This window comes from Musca vetustissima, unplaced genomic scaffold, assembly GCF_032173495.1.
Source record: "Musca vetustissima isolate MV318-11 ecotype Yass unplaced genomic scaffold, APGP_CSIRO_Mvet_v1 utg35050, whole genome shotgun sequence".
Taxonomy (NCBI): domain Eukaryota; kingdom Metazoa; phylum Arthropoda; class Insecta; order Diptera; family Muscidae; genus Musca; species Musca vetustissima.
In genome coordinates, this window is record NW_026872884.1 from 30,182 (window position 1) to 49,502 (window position 19,321).

The 19,321-nt window shown below is 37.6% G+C and overlaps 2 protein-coding genes across 2 annotated transcripts; one reads left to right on the forward strand and one right to left on the reverse strand.

Moving 5' to 3' along the window:
• Positions 1-952: 952 nt before the first annotated feature.
• LOC133321182 (putative ammonium transporter 2) lies at positions 953-7,558 on the forward strand. Its single transcript, XM_061530271.1, has 6 exons — positions 953-1,112; positions 1,193-1,478; positions 6,016-6,161; positions 6,228-6,477; positions 6,538-6,769; positions 6,833-7,558. Exons 1-6 carry the CDS (start codon positions 953-955, stop codon positions 7,556-7,558), a joined length of 1,800 nt encoding a protein of 599 aa, XP_061386255.1.
• Positions 7,559-11,148: 3,590 nt separating this feature from the next.
• Positions 11,149-13,143, reverse strand: LOC133321129 (heat shock 70 kDa protein cognate 4). The gene has a single exon (XM_061530226.1). The coding sequence runs from the start codon at positions 13,120-13,122 to the stop codon at positions 11,167-11,169; it is 1,956 nt and encodes a 651-aa protein (XP_061386210.1). The 5' UTR covers positions 13,123-13,143; the 3' UTR covers positions 11,149-11,166.
• Between the last annotated feature and the right edge of the window lie 6,178 nt (positions 13,144-19,321).

Genomic DNA, 19,321 nt, shown 5'->3' on the forward strand with positions numbered 1-19,321 from the left:
TTTCACCTCCCTTTTTGGGTACTGAACTGTTCAACGGTTCGTCGAAGAACGACGGTTATTCACTCTCAATTTAAAGCAATCGAAATAATTTATTGGGGTTTGGGAACTAAAGGTCTCTTGAGTCGACATTAGCTTATTATTATTTTATGAACAGCAGTTATTGAATTCCCCTATAAACTTTCACAAAACCCCCAAAATAATTATTTACTCTTATCACTTATTTTTTGTTATCGACCTAAACCACAATTTTGAGGTTAATTCTGAACTACAACAAATTTCAACAATATTTGTTGTTGGCTTCCGATGTCATGGCAAAAAATATTCGTTATCCATTGTTTGAAGTTAAAACCAGGCTTTTGGAGACTACAGGGTCTCCTGAGTCGATATTAGCTTCGCGGCGCCCAACTTCGTTCATCAGGAAGAGATTCTTCTGATACCAGCCACATATATCCGGCCAGAGTCCACAATTGTGGTTAATGTGGCAGCCATTCCTTTGTATCTATCTTGACTAACATCACCCATTTATAATGTTTCGATAAATTTATCCTGCCAACATGAATTTACGAACATTTTCTTCTGAGCTTAACCCACCCACACACAGGTTGTCGTCTATTGGCGTGTTTCCTTGTACTTAACTCAAATAATTTGTTCCGTTTAACCGAACCCGGATAATTGTCTTCAATGGGCAGTTAATTTCAAATTAATTTCGAAAAATAAACTGACCAGTACCAACAACAACAATGAAGGCAAAACATTTTCTGCATGCATTATTTACATATGATGCAGTCGATGTTTACGTGATTTAGTCATAGGTGAAAACATTCCATTGCTGAGATTCTCGGTAGGCATGACTTTTATAACTGGCACACTTCACAGGGAATCTTTCATCAGACAAGTCTAAAATTTCCAACTTAAAAGATAGGAAATCGCTAGCAAGTGTTTCGGGGCAACGATGTCCTCGAAGGTGACAAATGTTACCGCTTCTCAGCAGACAGCTCTCAAGGGTATTGTACGTAATAGCAGCTATGTTATACCGGGCCTCTATGACCTCAGTACCGAGGATACGAATTGGGTATTGACTTCATCGTTTATTATCTTTACCATGCAAACAGGTAAACAGAGAGGGGAAAATTCCACTCTCGAAGTTTTCAAATTTCAAAATATTTTATTTTCTTTCTTCTTCTTTACAAAGGTTTTGGCATGCTTGAATCGGGTTGTGTTTCCATTAAAAATGAAGTCAACATCATGATGAAAAATGTCATTGACATTGTTTTGGGCGGTTTTACATATTGGCTGTTCGGTTATGGCATGAGCTATGGCCGTGGTGCCTTATCCAATCCCTTTATAGCTTTGGGAGATTTTCTCTTGGATCCGCCAGTTGATGATCCACTAATGGGACAGATATTTGCCGCATTTCTATTTCAATTATCATTTGCCACCACCGCTACGACAATTGTTAGTGGTGCAATGGCGGAGCGGTAAGTTTTAATCGCACAATGTGGGAAATACTCAAAATATAATCTACATACGTTTTAACCTCAACCAATGGATAACAAATATTTTGTTGCTAACGTAAACCCTTTACATCGAAAATCAAAAACAAATATTGCCGAATTTTGTTTTAGTTCGGTATTAACCTCAAAATTGTGGTTTGGAAAAGTGAGTGATTAATTTCATTGGGGATTTGAGAGTCTTGATAGCCTAAAATTAAAAAAGGAAAATAATTAACTGCCGACCATAAAACAATTGGGCGCCACGAAGCTAATGTCGACTCCGGAGACTCTGTAGTCTCCAAAAGCCCGATATCGTTTTAACCTCAAACATTGGATAACGGATATTTCGTTGCTAAGTTAGACACTTTACATTGGAAGACAACAACAAATTTTGTTGAAAATTTTTTTAGTTCGGTATTAACCTCCAAATTGTGGTTTAGTTCGATAACGTAATAGAGAGTAAGAGTGATTATTTGTTTTCGGAATTTGTGAGTCTTGATAACCTAAAATTTAAAAAATTAAAATAATTAACTGCCGACCATAAAATAATTGGGCGCCACAAAACTAATGTCGACTCAAGAGACCCTGTAGTCTACAAAAATCCGATATAGTTGCTGACACTAAAAGTGAATGTGGTTGGAACAAGCCAACCGAAATCAACCCCGTCCTTACATTCGAGAATGCAAGTACAATGGTAAATTATTGCGATTGCTTTAAATTCCAAGTGAACAACCGTCGTTCATCGGCGAACCGATTGACTGATCTCAGCCAACTTCAATATAATACAGACCCAAAAGAAGTTGTGAAATCTATACGGAAGACACTATCCGCGCGGTATCTCGTCGAACGTGAGACAGGCCATAACATAATTGGGCGCCACGAAACTTATGTAGGCTCTGGAAATTCTGTAGTCTCCATATACAAATTATCCATGTTAGAACTAAAAGTGACTGCGGTTGGAACAACTCTGGCAAAATCAAATGTCCTCATCCTTGGGACCAACTAAATCTTCCTAGGTATTGAAACCAAGACAATGACATATTAGCGCGACTCATCTGCATCCATTAATCTTCGAAAATGTTGAGGATTCTTCAGATACTTATTTGAAGTCCGATTTTCTGCTTCTCAACCAAACTCCAATGTGTTTTGGCGAATCAAAAAAACGAGTGGTTAAACCTATACCGAAGTCACTATCCTCACTGTATATCGTCGAACCAGAAACAAAAGGTGGGGTTAAAATAATTGGGCGCCACAAAGCCTATATGGAAATCCTTTAGTCTCCAAACGGCTATGATGGAACTAAAAATTAGTGCAGTTGGAAAGTGTCTGCCAAAACCAAACATCCTTTATGGGGCCAACTAAATCCCCGTATCGAATACGCGAAAACCAATACAATGATAAATTATTTCGACTCAATCACATCTGTCGATCTTCGAAAGTGTTGAGGATTCCTCATTAACTCATCTGAAAACCGATGTTCTGTCTTACGATCAACTTCGTTCGTCAGGAAGATGTTATTCTGATACCTGCCGACAGCAACCATTAATCATTACGAACACACATCCATTGATCAATAATTGCCACAATGTGAAGAATCTCGTATTATCCAAGGACCCTTCATTTTTTCCTATATATTTTTGTTTCTATATAAAAAAGTGTATGCTATATTGGGCGCCACTTTGTGAAACTATATTCTTCTCGCGATTTCTGTTGACTTTATAGGCCAGTCGATGGCCAGTTCAGTCCATGTTAAAGCCTAACAATCTGAGGATATGGGATTTTTTCTATACAAAATATATTCATTTATGTTGGGCGCCACCTTGCGGAACCATAGTATTTTCAGGGAACTTTGGATGCATTTCATCTGGATGTCGATGTCCAAAGCAGTGTTGCTTAGACCTTTACGTTTTTACGTGTATGTTATATTGGGCGCCACTTTGTGAAACTATATTCTTCTCGCGATTTCTGTTGATTTGATAGGCCAGCCAATGGCCAGTTCAGTCCATGTTAAAGCCTAACAGTCTGAGGATATGGGATTTTTTCTATAGAAAATATATTCACTTATGTTAGGCGCCACCTTGCGGAACCATAGTATTTTCAGGGAACTTTGGATGCATTACATCGAGAGAGTGACATAACTGGTCCAAAGCTACAAATATTCGAAAAGATTTTTTCCTCCTACCCTTGTATTCAATTCTCATTAAATATGGGTTAGCTACTCATCCTTAGGTCTCATTCTTTTCACAGCCTTCGAATAAGGCACTGCATGGACTACTGGAATGGCCACCTAGATGTAACCTCCTTCCTTGGTTTATCCCCCGTGTTACGAGTTATTTAACTGGACGATCTTGTTACGTCCTTCCTAACTTCGCAATGGTTGATGATATGCCAATGATCTCTTACCATTCAACGACCCTTGAAGGTTTCGAATGGATATTTGTTCCATTTTTCCAGTGTGAGATCGTGATTTTTAGGAAGTAACTCGATCAGGAAGTAACTCGTAACATTGGGTCGCCATTACAGTCCCTCTGACTGGAGTATCTAATCCAGCATTTAGTTTCCTTTACCCTGGTTGATTATGCCCCAAGACTCTTACCTCCTTAAAGGTTCTGACCGATGTCTTCGTGGTCCTATTTGGATAGCCGAGTGCCTTGCCAATGTCATCTAAATGCCAATAGCCACATATATCATTCTCGAAGCCTGAAAATGGACTGAAACCAGGCAGGGTGAAATATACAGACCGATCTATGTTTCCGCACGAGAAAGAAAGAATTTCAAAGCATATCCCTACCTAGCATCAATAATAGCACCACAAGAGGTCTTGTCATAGAACGGTTATAAGGTAGCGCTTGATCTATAAAGAGTCGTCAATTACGCAAAACAGTTTGAAGATGTCGAGAATCCTTACCCCCGGCCAAGTATGAAACGATAAATAATTATATATGCGGAAGACAGTAACATTCCGATATTCCATACATCTTTACATGTGAAAGTTTAAATACTTCTGCTGCTTTATCTGCCAGGAAACCGTATCCCACTTTCTCACCATAGTGAATGTGGAGACGGGAACCCAATTGAATGTGTAGATCGATATATAAGTTCCATGGAGATCTATCGAGGATGAGATCAACTAGCTTCGACAAAAAATCTCTGCCCTCACAAGAACCTTTAGGGTCTGCTTTCAAGTCTGGTTCGAAATTGGTCAAGAAGGACAATGGAAAACCTAAATTCGGACCTCTTAGTAAGTCTTCACAGTATCGAAGAGTAGCCATCATTGAAAAGGCTGAACCTGATAAAAATATCAGTGAGATGGATTGGTTGCTGTTCGACCGTCATCTGAAGATCATAATCTTAACGCGCGTAATTGATCATAAACCTCTGCAATTTAATGGGTTTGTCCTGTATACAGGGGCCATCAACTGTGGGAATATTTAGTCTACTGACACCCTTATTAAGGTAATGGCCTTAAACCCCTTAGAGATGGTAGTAAACTATGGGTTGAACCCGCGTTTTGGGGCGGATTCACTTCTGTATCCGTTCATTGTTTTTAAAATTCCAATGTTCATGTGTAAACCCGATGTGTATATGACCTTTAATTATTCTTTCCATCAGAAGTAGTGTGGTCGTCTCACTTTGATAGAGGTTTACCTGAGGACCGCTGCCAATTGTCCTCCAGTAAACGGGAGTCGGTTATCTTCTCCTCGGCGTCCTCACTCTTGTTGATGGGTGTTTTTTTCTCGCTACTCTCTATTGCATCCTCTTCTTGATTAGACTTGCCATTAAATACCTTTATCCTCCCTGTGGAAGACTTCTCATTTCTTCAGCAGCAGTGTCATGTTTTGTGGATCAACAACTTCGAGCATGCGTTTTGTCGCTATCTCGCTGTCCCAACCTCTGACGAAGACCCATGCATTTTGTAATTGATCAAACTTGCCATTGAAGATCTGTCTAGACCCACTTGAAACTGTAGCTGTCCAGATCAATGGAGTCCCCCACCCTGCAGTAGGTTCTTCATGATCTTATTGTTGATTGGTCAACCCTTATGGGTCTCCGTTTTTAGTTTTCCAGACGCACTGTTTTCGCAGATAACTGCTTCTTTCTTGGAGTAAGCTCCTCTACGCTCCTTCGAATTTCTAGGACGGTTGTATTTGCCGTGTCTTCATATTCAGAATTTGAGTTCACTTCTGTCTCAGAAGGTTGGGCAGTGGTTGCTCTTCCGTTGTGGTCCTTAAACTCAGATCTATTTTTAATCATTAGCTGCGTGCTTGTAGCGGTACTGTCGACTACAGATGCCAAGGCTCCCACATATGTAGGAGGTATTTGCTCACAATCGCAGGATGACGACTAGGCAGCAATTTAATATTCCGATTTCTCATCCGATAAATAACCTTAAGGCACCTATTTACGGTGCCATAGTCCACAAATAAAGGTTCCGACTGATTTTTGGTTAATTTGAAAGCCCAACTCATGATGGAGACCCCGACCGAACTTAACAACGAGTTTCTACTTCTTTATTTTCCAGCTGTAACTTCAAGGCCTATTGTCTCTTTTCCTTGCTGAATACCATAATCTATTGTATACCAAGTGGTTGGGTATGGGGCGAACATGGATTTCTTAATAATTTGGGTGCGGTGGATATTGCCGGAAGCGGGCCGGTTCACTTAATAGGTAAGCTCATTTTCAAAAAGCGTTCCAATATTTTCTTTTCCAATTAGAATTTGAGTTTCATTTTAGGTGGCACTGCGGCATTTGCCTCCGCCGCCATGCTGGGACCCCGACTGGGACGTTATGCTGATGGCTATGATCCGCTGCCTTTGGGTAATCCAGTTAATGCCTGTATGGGTTTATTTGTTCTCTGGTGGGGATGGCTGGCCTTCAATTCGGGTAGTACCTATGGTGTTAGTGGGGCCAAGTGGCAATATGCCGCCCGGGCTGCTGTAATGACAATGATGGGATCATTCGGAGGTGGTATTATAAGTACCATGTAAGTATTTTGACGCACCATGGAAGAATTGAATTGTGACCCTAGTTTGTTGGTTTCCAGTTATTCCCTTTGGCGCCATGATGGTCGTTTGGATATTATCGACTTAATAAATGGCGTCCTGGGATCCCTGGTGTCCATTACAGCTGGATGTTTTCTGTATCGAGCCTGGGAGGCCTTAATTATTGGTTTGATTGGTGCCCTACTGTGTGTCTTGGCAATGCCGGTTTTCGATCGCATGGGTGTTGATGATCCAGTGGGTGCTAGTGCTGTACATGGGGTTTGCGGGATATGGGTAAGGGTTGGGAGAATCTTAATTCAGATTAGAAATTATTTCCATTTAAAAAATTTCTTTCAGGGTGTCATTGCGGTGGGACTCTTTGCCGACAACCCCATACCCCTGGACACAACCAAAGGACGTTCCGGACTCTTCAAAGGTGGCGGTTGGTATCTGCTTGGCATACAAACCCTCTCTGCTTTGTGTCTAACCTGTTGGGGTATTTGTTCGACATTTTTACTACTCTATATTGTGAATAAAATAATACCCATCCGGATGGATCCAAATGAAGAGCTGCTGGGTGCCGATTTAATGGAACATCGTATACGTCATTCACAAATTGGGTTATCGCGGGCCATATCTGCCTTGGCACCTCTCAAAGTGGATCTGAATGAAGTGGCTGGGGTTCAACCGATAGGCTTGAATCCGGGTCATGAGAAGTCATTGGCTCAGTTGAAAGCTGCAGATGATAAATTACAACAATGGCAATCGTATTTAGATCAAATGGGACCAAGTGTTCCAAAGGGAGGCCACCATCATAATCCTCACAGTAATAATAATAATAATGATGATCTCTTTACCATACGAAGTGAATATAAATCGCCGACAAAGCGTCGTAGCAGTGTGGGAAATGTTTTTAGCCGCAAATCGAAGACGGTCCATATTACCACTCAGCCCACTCAGCCCACGGCGAATATTAACGATGATGGTGGTGGCTATTACAAGCCGAATAATAAGGAATTGCCAATAATCGCAAATAAGGATACAATGAATAATAAGGATACAAATTTTGCATGGTTGGATTAAGGGCAGATGCAGCGGGTATATTTCGATGAGATGCGAATGTGATGAGAATTTGTTGTTGTATAAAAATAAAGTTGTATTATTTTCTGTAGTAAATCTTTCATATGGTTTGAAATTCCGATTCCGTTAAAGAAAAATGATCATACTAATATATTACAAACGTCGGCATCTGTAGTCGCAGGTATAGCTACAAGCACTCAGCCTTCGGGCAACACCAATTCGGAGTTGACGAACCACAAGGGGAAGACCAATCTCGAGCCAGCCTTCAGAAACAGGAGGGAACTCAACTTCGAATTCTGAGTCTGAACATGATAATTAGACAAATATAACCGTCTTGGAGAGCCGGAAGAGACAAGAGGCTGACAAGATGATAGAGGAGGTGAGTAAAGATATCGCCAAACTCACAACGAGGAATAAGCAGTTGTCTGGGGCACAAAGGCGGAAATTGGCCAGAATTAACCGGATGAATAAAAATGGCGATATGCAGACAGAGGCTCAAAAGTATAAGCCTGGCCTTCACTTCTTCGGAAGCGGCGAAGAGAATAAGTTCTCCGGATGTGCTGGCGACTGTCAAATCTGCCAAAAAGAAAAAGAGGTTCCCGTTGACCGATAATAAGAGAAAAGCTGAGGCAAACCAACGTCAAAGGAGACTGCCACGAGAATCCTCTGACGAAGGCAGACGATGCTGGCTCTTATATCAAGAAGACGAGTGCTGAGTCGGAATCTTCCGCAAATACCGGGAATCCCAAACGGACTAACCGGTATTTGTGAAGGAGGAAGATGACAGCAACAGATGGTAAGGAGCTGCCGTCTTATGCCAAGGTTGCCAAGAAAAGCTATCGAGGCGAGCTCTGCTATGCAGTGATCAAGAAATAAATGGAGAATAAATAAGGAGACCTATAAGGAAGTGTTAAATGTGGTCAACAGCAAAATTATGGAGTACCTAAGACAAGGAGGGGGACTCTATTGACCTGGATAGTGGCGCTTTCAAAGGGGACTATCTAATGCTGGAATTTGAAACTCCAAAAAGCATCGAAGCCCTGAGGAAGCTAGTGGTAAGCATTGGACCCATAGATGGAACAATGAAACTCAAGCTGATGAGGAAAAAAATACATTCATCAACTACAAAAGGCTACAGTCTTCTTCAGAAGCTGGGGCAGCGATTTCGCTCAAGGTCTTCAGCCTACAAAACAAGACACTGCGTGTGAAGAAATAGGAAATCTTCCCCAGACGGAGAACGAGGAAGGGACTCTCTTTGTGCTAGGCTTGGACAGGTCTTCTTGGCTAAGACCAAGGGCAAGGGATGGAGCCGAGAATAGTCTACTATCAGAAGAATCTTCATCAGAAGACCAAGAAACCGACCTTCAAACGGGTGACCTTCACTTCTTCTATCGCAAGACGCATGGCATCTATCAAAAGACCTTCAGAAGAAATTCTGGTCTTCTAGAAAGAAGTTATTCTGTGTGTATTAAAATACCTTCTGGCCTATCATCAGTAGACATTCTGGTCTTCTATCCGAAGCCTTTCTGGTCTTCGATTAGAATACCATCTGTTTATTGGTTATTGGTTGACAGATACACCCCCCCCCCCCCAATTTACGAAATTTTAGTGGTTTTAAGCGCGTTTTTAAACCGAATTCGCTGAAATTTGATACAATGGGGTCTTATTGGGTACTAAAAGTCTGCACAAAAAATTATAAATATAGGTCAATTTTTTGGGGTAGCCCTCATATAAGGGTACCCCCAATTTTCAGTATTTTGGGGTTCTTGAGCGCGTTTTTCAACCGAATTCGCGGAAATTTGGTACATTGGGTTCTTATTGGGTACTAAATGTCTCCACAAAAAATTATAAATATAGGTCCACTATTTCTGGTAGCCCTTACATAACGGTACATCCTGATTTTCAGTATTTTGGGGTTTTTTAAGCGCGTTTTTAAACAAAATTCGCTGAAATTTGGTGCAATGGGTTCTTATTGGGTACCAAATCTCTTCACAAAAAATGATGAATATAGGTTCATTTTTTCGGATAGCCCCCATATAAGGGTACCCCCAATTTTGGGGTTCTTGAGCGCGTTTTCCATCCGAATTCGCTACAATTTGGTGTTTTGTAGTCGTATATGGTAATAAATCTCCCTACCAAAAATATTAACATTCGAAACCTTTTTGCGGTAGTCCCCATATAACCACCTTTTTATATTAAAATAGTTATCTGATTTGTTCCGCGTTTTGTAAAACTCTGTTGTAATCATTTCACCTGCGGAGGATATCGAGATAAGAACGTAAGACTCGATAATGAACTATACATATATTAACTATAGTCCGCATTTGGCCTAGCCCTTGTGTGGGAGGTCCCAGAAGGAGTGGACCGATATTCCCCATCTTCGAACTTGAACTTAGTTTGGAACAAATAATAAGGCAAAATTTGGAAGAAATCAAAATTTTCTGAAACGAATTGGTCCAAAGAAACATGGGCTCTAGAACCAATCTTTTTGTAGAAATGTCGGTATAGGAAGAAATGTTGGTATGAACAACGTGGTTGACTAGCCGATTGTCGAACCACCTTATGGTAGCTTAATAAGTTTCCTCCTCGTCATGTCAAGTCTTGTATTCCGATTTTAATATTCATCACAGCATGGTTGATATGCTAATTTAAGCCCCTTAATAAAAGCGCCATTGAATCTCCAAAAACAAACATTTTTTGCAACCACGTGAAATAATCGAATGACGAAATTCGAGAACTAACGCCGCCACAACCACCACAACAATTCTACAAGAATAGCATCGAAGAAATAAACAAAAAAAAAATAACAGTGAAAGAAACCAACCAACTGTTTCGGCATTTGGAATGACGTCATTTGTTATATTTTCTAGAAAACAAACATAAAATTTAATAATAAAACAAACCACCACGCATAAGCATGCTCTCCGATTACTGACTCATTATAAACTATTGAATTTCTCCATGTTTCTTTAAAATAGCTTTTGCTTTTCATTGTTTAGTTTTTTGCAAAGACTTTCAATATCGAAACAAAATCAGAAATGGTAAATGGTCTTTCTCGAAAAATTAATGAATAATCAAATAATTTTAAAGTGGTTACGTATATTAAGCGATACGTAATTAAACAGACGCTTACGAATGAGACAGCAAAAGCAGAGCGTGGTTTATTGCGAAAGTTCATTAACATTCTGTGAACCTTGTCCTTCAAACGAACAAAAAATAACGAATTTTGGTGACTAAAAACCACCTCACGTTTAATCAATGTTCTTCCCACCCCCCAAAATCTTTGTTATTAACAACAAAAAACACAAAAATATTCTTTCTTTTCTGTAGCTTCATTCATAATTTATTTTTTTTTTCAAATTTTTCATGAAATGCCTAAGTAAAACGTGAATATATTTTACTTATTGAAAAATTCTAAAGTCAACAATTTGTAGTAGAGAATGTGTTGTAGATGGAATTAAGGAAATACGAACGAAGACCGCAGTTGTTGTTATAAGGTTTGATGTTTTTTCTTTTAAAATCCAAGCAGCATTTTATTTTGGGAATAGTTTTTTGGTAGAGATGTTGTTGTTGTTGTCGTTATACTAGCAGAAATCTCATTAGCGAATTGCTTAATCGACTTCTTCGATGGTGGGACCGGCACCGGAACCAGCACCAGGAGCAGCACCACCAGCGCCAGGGAAGCCACCGGGCATACCGCCGGGCATGCCACCGGGAGCACCACCAGCACCTTGGTACAACTTGGTGATGATTGGATTGCAAACACCTTCCAATTCCTTTTGACGGTGTTCGTATTCTTCCTTGTCGGCCAATTGATTGGCATCCAACCATTTAATGGTCTCGTTGCACTTATCCATAATGGTGGTGCGGTCGGCTTCGCTGATCTTGGATTTCAAGTTTTCTTCATCCAAAGTAGCCTTCATGTTGAAGCAGTAGGATTCCAAGGAGTTCTTAGCAGCAATGGTTTCCTTTTGCTTCTCATCTTCATTACGGTATTTCTCAGCCTCGTTGACCATACGCTCGATATCTTCCTTGGACAAGCGACCCTTGTCGTTGGTGATGGTGATCTTGTTTTCCTTGTTGGTGGAACGTTCCAAGGCGGTGACATTCAAGATACCGTTGGCATCAATATCGAAGGTGACTTCGATTTGGGGTACACCGCGGGGTGCTGGGGGAATGCCGGACAATTCGAATTTGCCCAACAAGTTGTTGTCCTTGGTCATGGCACGTTCACCTTCATAGACCTGGATCAATACACCGGGTTGGTTGTCGGAGTAGGTGGTGAAGGTCTGGGTCTGCTTGGTGGGGATGGTGGTGTTACGCTTGATGAGAACGCTCATGACACCGCCAGCGGTTTCGATACCCAAGGACAAGGGGGTAACGTCGAGCAACAACAAGTCTTGGACTTCTTGGGACTTGTCGCCGTGCAAGATAGCGGCCTGGACGGCAGCACCGTAGGCGACGGCTTCATCGGGATTGATAGACTTGTTCAATTCCTTGCCGTTGAAGAAATCTTGCAACAACTTTTGTACCTTGGGGATACGGGTGGAACCACCAACCAACACAATATCGTGGATTTGTGACTTGTCGAGCTTGGCATCGCGCAAAGCCTTCTCAACGGGATCCATGGTGCTGCGGAACAAATCAGCGTTCAATTCCTCAAAACGGGCACGGGTGATGGAGGTATAGAAATCGGTACCTTCGAACAAGGAGTCGATTTCAATACTGGCCTGGGTGGAGGAGGACAGAGTACGCTTTGCACGTTCGCAAGCGGTGCGGAGACGACGCAGGGCACGCTTGTTGGTGGACAGATCCTTCTTGTGCTTGCGCTTGAATTCCTGAACAAAGTGGGTGACTAGGCGATTGTCGAAATCTTCACCACCCAAATGGGTGTCACCAGCAGTGGACTTGACCTCGAAGATGCCGTCATCAATGGAGAGAATGGATACATCAAAAGTACCACCGCCCAAATCGAAAATCAACACATTACGTTCGCCAACGGCCTTCTTGTCCAAACCGTAGGCAATGGCGGCAGCTGTGGGTTCATTGATGATACGCAAAACGTTCAAACCAGCAATGGTACCAGCATCCTTGGTAGCTTGACGCTGGGAATCGTTGAAGTAGGCTGGTACAGTGATGACAGCATTGGTAACGGCCTTACCCAAATAGGCTTCGGCGGTTTCCTTCATTTTGGACAAAACCATCGAAGAGATTTCTTCGGGGAAGAAGGTCTTCTTTTCGTCCTTGTAGACAACTTGGATTTTTGGTTTACTGTCTACATTGACGACATCGAAGGGCCAATGTTTCATATCGGATTGAACGGCGGCATCATCAAATTTGCGACCAATCAAACGCTTAGCATCAAAGATGGTATTTGTGGGATTCATAGCGACTTGATTTTTGGCAGCGTCTCCAATAAGACGTTCAGTATCGGTAAAGGCAACATAGGATGGTGTGGTACGATTACCTTGATCGTTGGCAATAATTTCAACTTTGCCATGTTGGAATACACCTACACAGGAGTAGGTTGTACCCAAATCAATACCAACAGCGGGAGCTTTAGACATCTGTAAGTAAAGGTAGAGAAGAGAAAATGTAAGTAAAATTGTTAACAAGACATTTTTTTTTGTATATAATTTCTAAAATACTAATCTAATTTTTTTATATTTCTTTAAAATAATTTGTTTATTTATATTTTTATATAAATATATTATATATTATAAAATATAATATATTATATTTTATATTTCATTTTTAATATTTTTTTATTTTCATTCTTTTTTGTAATTTTCCTTTTTTATATTGTGTTCTATTTTTTTTTTCTATATTTTTTATTTATATATATTATATTTTTACTTATTTTTTTTATTTTTTAATTTTTCATATTTTTTATTTTTCCTATTTGTTATTTTTATATTTGTTATTTTTTATTTCTATATTTTAATATTTTTCTAATTTATTTTAATATTTTTCTAATTTTTTATTTTTATATTTTTCCTATTTTTTATTTTTATATTTTTTCCTATTTTTTATTTTTATATTTTTTATATTTTTCCTATTTGTTATTTTTATATTTTTCCTATTTTTTATTTTTCTTATCTATTTTCTATTATTTTAATATATTTACTATTTTTATTTAATTTTATTATAATTTAATGTATTTCACATCGTGTAAATACCCCTTAAGCATTTTGTCCGGCAAGCCACTCATATGACAGCCGTGAAATTTCTACATTGTTCTCATTTACTATCTCTCTTTCTCTTTCGCACTCCCTCTCACACGACAATCAAACACACGGCAGATGTTTATCAATTTCCGCCATTTGCTGTTAGGGGTTAAATATGAATCAGCTGTTTTTGTGTAGACAAGCCAGCCAAAGTAGTTTTGCAATTTAGGCGGCGTGCTTTATATACAAGCACACGCACATTTCTCCTATGGTTCAAGGTTGCAAAATATATAAAATTTTTGCAGAGAATTTTCTGGAAAATTCCTATATAAAAAATGTTTGTATTTCCAAGGAAATTTTAATAAAGAAAATACACCGCCAAGAATGCAAAACAGTGGGAAGATATGAAAACAAAAAAAAACATGATGCTTTGCATGTGGGCAAGCAAATAAGAGTGAGAACACAAGGGAGAGGAGAAAAAATAAATTTCAATTGAAACTTGAACTGTTAGACATTTCTGAATGAAAACACGTTTTAATGAACAATTTTCTGATGCAATCTATTACCAGGGGCAGTAGTTGCAATAAATATTCTATATATTGCATGTGGAGAATACAGTGTGTCCTAGAAATGTATACAAATTTCCAGAAACATGTGGGGTGAAATACAAAAATCGATAACAATGACGCAGTTAAAAGTTTTCAGAAAAAAAACACAAAGGAGAAGGGTAAAAACATGGAATAAAACAACCGAAGCTTCCCTCCATCCGATAGTGGCGTCATCATAACTAACTTTTTTTGCTATATTCCATAGTTAAGTGTAGTGTTCCATTCTGTTACCAAGGCCCTAAAAACTGTTGTACATACACGATGAAATTGCGGCGGCACATCCCGCCGCTTTAAATAAAATGCAGAAAAAAGCTATGGAAAAATACACATACACATCCGCAGAAAATAAAAACTGAATTCATAAAATGCACAAACACACAAACAAGAGATAAAAAAAGTAAAACACGAAAAAACCTAAGGTAAAGAAATGTGCTAATATTGGTCGTGTCATACGATTTTGGTGTAGTGTGTGTTGTTCAAGCTAAAAAAAATTAAACCCGATAAAGAAAATGGAGGTTAAGCTAATACAACACACACGCTTTGACATGTGTGAAATAATTTTTAATCTTGATAAAAAAAATGGAAGAAATAAACCTGAAACATGCGGTTAATTACACCCAGCTGCAGCAGCAATGTGAGGGGAAAACCAAATATAACCTAATTTTTCGTATATGAAAAATTTCCACTATTTTTCCCATATAAAGTAAGATGAAGAACAATACTTCAAAAATGAATTTTTATATGCACCACTACTATAGTATATATCCATACATGTATCTTAACAATGAGAAAAAAATGTGAGTCATACTTTTTCATAGAATAGAAGAAAAACGAAACTGTTTTCCAGATATTTCCTCCAGGTAGTTCCTATCCAATTTGTATTAAATTTTGTATGAATTAAACGAACTTTAAACCTAATATTGTTAACAAAAAATAAAAATTTCTGCATTTTCATTAACCTTCCCCGCAAAAAATGCAACGCCCACGTGCTTTTTTCATTCTTTAAATTCTTAATATTTTTTCACACTAACAAATTCTATTCACTACTTATTACTTTAATTCTTATAATTTATTTGTATTTCACAACACTTACCTTGTGTTTTTCTGTTTGTTAGTTGTTTATATAAAATCTAAACTTAATACTCCAAAACCTTTTTTTGGTTGCACTTTTCTCTTTTGTTCTTCTTTTCGTGTGTTCTTGTAATCGGCAATCACACGTTCGGTCAAATTCACGCTTATTTTAGGAATGATTTTTTCATGCTCAAAACATTGCTTTATAAACCAGTATGGCGCGCACGCTTGCAAAAATTGTACACAAAATGCCATTCTCGTACTTTCTTTTGCGGTCACAGTTGTATGTGTTGAGTAGTTGGTATTGTGGTAGCTAAAGGGTGGTTCACAATATTAGATATGTTTGCAAATGTATAGAGGGAGATTCACATGATATTATTTTAAGGGAATTGCGTGTGTTTCAATGAGTTTTAGAAAATGTTAACTATTTATTGATAATATTAAATAGGTTTTAGATTAATGAGCAAACTTTTCCACAAGTAAACCGACATTTATAGACTTGATTTGATGGGTTATTGATTAACAAAGCCAGAAGAATATTTTTTATATTATACAAAATATAAAGCGACATGTAAATTAGAACTTTTTGCATTATTAACATACTTTTTGAAAATTTATTTGACAAATATGCAATGAAATTGACAACTAAAATCCACTGTTTCAACTAAATCCGGTACGATGTAGATGTACTGTTATGAGATTTAATAATAGAAGCAACACTGCGCAACGTTAAAAATATATGAGTGTTAAACGGTATGTACACTAGAACTTTTCGCTCTGAGGTTAGTCGAGTTATATCGAATAAATTCGCATAGATTACCTTAACTATAAGTGGGTTTAGATTTACAAAATCCACTCGATCTCAAATGTCAATTCTATAGTGTATACGTCAAATATAATCCATTGGATTTGTGAATATAATTAAGGTGACATATAATATAAGCTATGGAATTGATATTTGACATCGAGGGGATGTACTATTCTAAACTAGTTCTTAGGCGACCAGATTTTGGAAATGAAAATAGGTGGCATAAAGAAAGAAGTAAAGAAAGTTCAAAAGCCGGACGGATGGACTATATGAAACTCTTCACCATGTACAATATTCGGTAGTAACAATTTTATCAGCTTACTTAACAGATATATCATCTTTGGATGACCATTGACATGGAATCGGACGATATATGAACCAATTTGAGTTAATCCAAGTACATTTTAGAGTTTAGTTAGAGTTTAAAAAGTACAACCTTGGTACAAAACAAGAAATAAATAAAAAACTGAAGTCTAGTGTAATGTCTTATAGTGTCATATTTATATTAACATATTCAACAGGTTGTTTTGTTTATTTTCGCAAAAATTGAATTGAAAATGAATTGTTAAAGTTTTTATAATAAGAATTATTTCCAATACCCGGAAAGATTTCTCTCTGAGTGCTGTACTGTCGATTTTTAATTACAATCATGCTATAATTATTAAAAGCTTGGACACAGCTACCAGGAAAAAGAAATCCATTATTATTTTTTGCAAATGGTTTAAAACAGTTATGGTTGATTTTTAGCTCCTGGGCGATCTTACGACTGCTAACATACCGGTCAACTTCGATTATTTCTCTGATTTTATCGATATCTTCGACGAGGTGCATCTTTAACTTAACATTACACAAGGCAGTCTCATGCGGACATATAATTCCAATTTTTCACAATTTTACTTTTGACAACATTCAGCTTTCAAAATTTAAATGATCAGTGACAAAAAGTTGGAAAATGTTTAATATCTTGAAGTTCCCAGCCTATAAATCTATAAATATAAGTTGTAACTTCTATATGTGGTTTGATTTGAGAATTTGATCATGGCAACCCTTTTTAATTTGGAACTTATCTATCAATTTTAAATAAAAGTACGTTTACATTTATCGGGATTTCGTTAACCCAGTGGGTTTCAATTGTCCATTCCTTTGAATATGTGTCAAATAAATCCTCATAAAGTAGGTTAACCCGGTAAAAAGTTCTAATGTATATGCCGTTTAATATGAAAAATAACGTCCATAAAATTGTATGTATTCGATTGGTATATTTTCAATAAATAAAACAAAATATATTTTCTAGAACTGAACATTGCTCTCAATATTTAACCTTCTGTAATTATGCCATAGCGCCCCACATGGTATAATTATTAAAGGTAACAGCAAGTGTTGTTGTACAACAATCGAAACAACAAACACAAAGAAATTTTGTTGTTGTGAGTAATACTAGTGTCATCGACATATGGAAAAAAATGTAAACAAATATTTGAAATTGAAATATATTTTGAAGTTTTATAGACTTTTAATTGTAAAATAAAAATACATAAATTACACTGGGTACTGAGCGTAGGAAAAACGCGAAATTGGAAGACACGGGAGAAGACGATGGTCAGGAAGATGAATATGATGCTGATAATCCATTGAGGAAGGTGCTATTGGAAAAATGCATAGGCAGCTGCAGATGTAGTAGGCGCAGTTGGTGAAGCTTCTTCCGATGTCCAAAAAGGGTCATAATGCTAAAGACAGCCACATTTAATGTTTTCCTTTCAAGAACATCCAGTGTATAGGACGTGTCTACACGGAGTGTCCGATAAGTGGTCTACATCTTTACATATAAGGCATTTCGAGAAGAGGATAACAAACATAATCATTAAAACGCAACTTGCGGTACTGATTAAAAATAATGCCATACAGATTATACAATTGCAATTTCAAACAAATCATATATAATAAAATGCATCATATATTTATTATTAAACATTCATATGATTTTTCTTACATAAAACATAAAGGAATGAAATCATTTTTGTCTTCTACAAAATAGGACAAACAAAAAATTGGAAATGTGAAAACAAGATGTTCTTAAATCTTTGTGTGTTTTTTATTTATTTCCGCAAACGTTATGAGAATGACGACACAGCAGCTGTGGGATTTGAGGAATTCACATTCAATGCATTACCCAAACGTTTGGGGACGGAAATATCTCGTCGACTTAAACTGGACTTCATTTTTGGCAAAGCTTTTGCTTTGGAGTGTGGTGAGGTATTGAATGTCGCAGCTTTCTTCAAACTATGAAGTGCAGAACCTGTGAATAAGATTCTTCTTAAATTTAGGGAAGTACATTTAATGAATTTCTTACATAATCCAAGTCTTTAACTGATATATCCTTCATCATATCACAGCATTTCAAATTGCAGCCATATATTTGCGGAAATACGCTAAAACCCATTAAAATATCGAAAATAGATATCTGTAAATACTGAGTATCAAATCGTTATTAAAAATTTGAACATACTTACAGATTCCGTTTCAAATATTGATTCAAATTTTTATTTTATCTATGTACATGTATTTTGACTTTTTTGAAAAATATATGTGAACGATTTGAAAAAAAACACAATACGATGACAGAATGCCAAAATCGATTTTTACACTAGTATTACTTTGGAATCAAATCATATGGCACTTGCTGTTACCTTTTATTATTATACCATGAGCGCCCCAATAAGCAAAACCAGTTTTGCAGTCCATACCCATTATGAAAAATCAGTTCGTTTTGCGTAACGCAAAACTGTTTTCGTTACTTTTAGGTTAAAATCAGTTCGTTTCCATTACGCAAAATAACTTCGGTTTCATACCGTAAAAAACGGCACATTTGCGAAGCTTTTCACACAGAATTAATTAATTTGGTCTTATTTTTATATGGAAAAATTTCCATGTGTTAGTGAAATGGCGGTCTGTTTGCTGTTTGTTTTAGCTTTGTAAAATGCGCTACGTTTATTTATCTTAGAGGGTAGAACAATGTGATAAAGATTGGCAACTCGCCTCACTTTACAACACTACCGCACAAACATATGTTTTCGATTTCGTTTTTACTAAACAGCTGGTCCTCGCCTCGTAA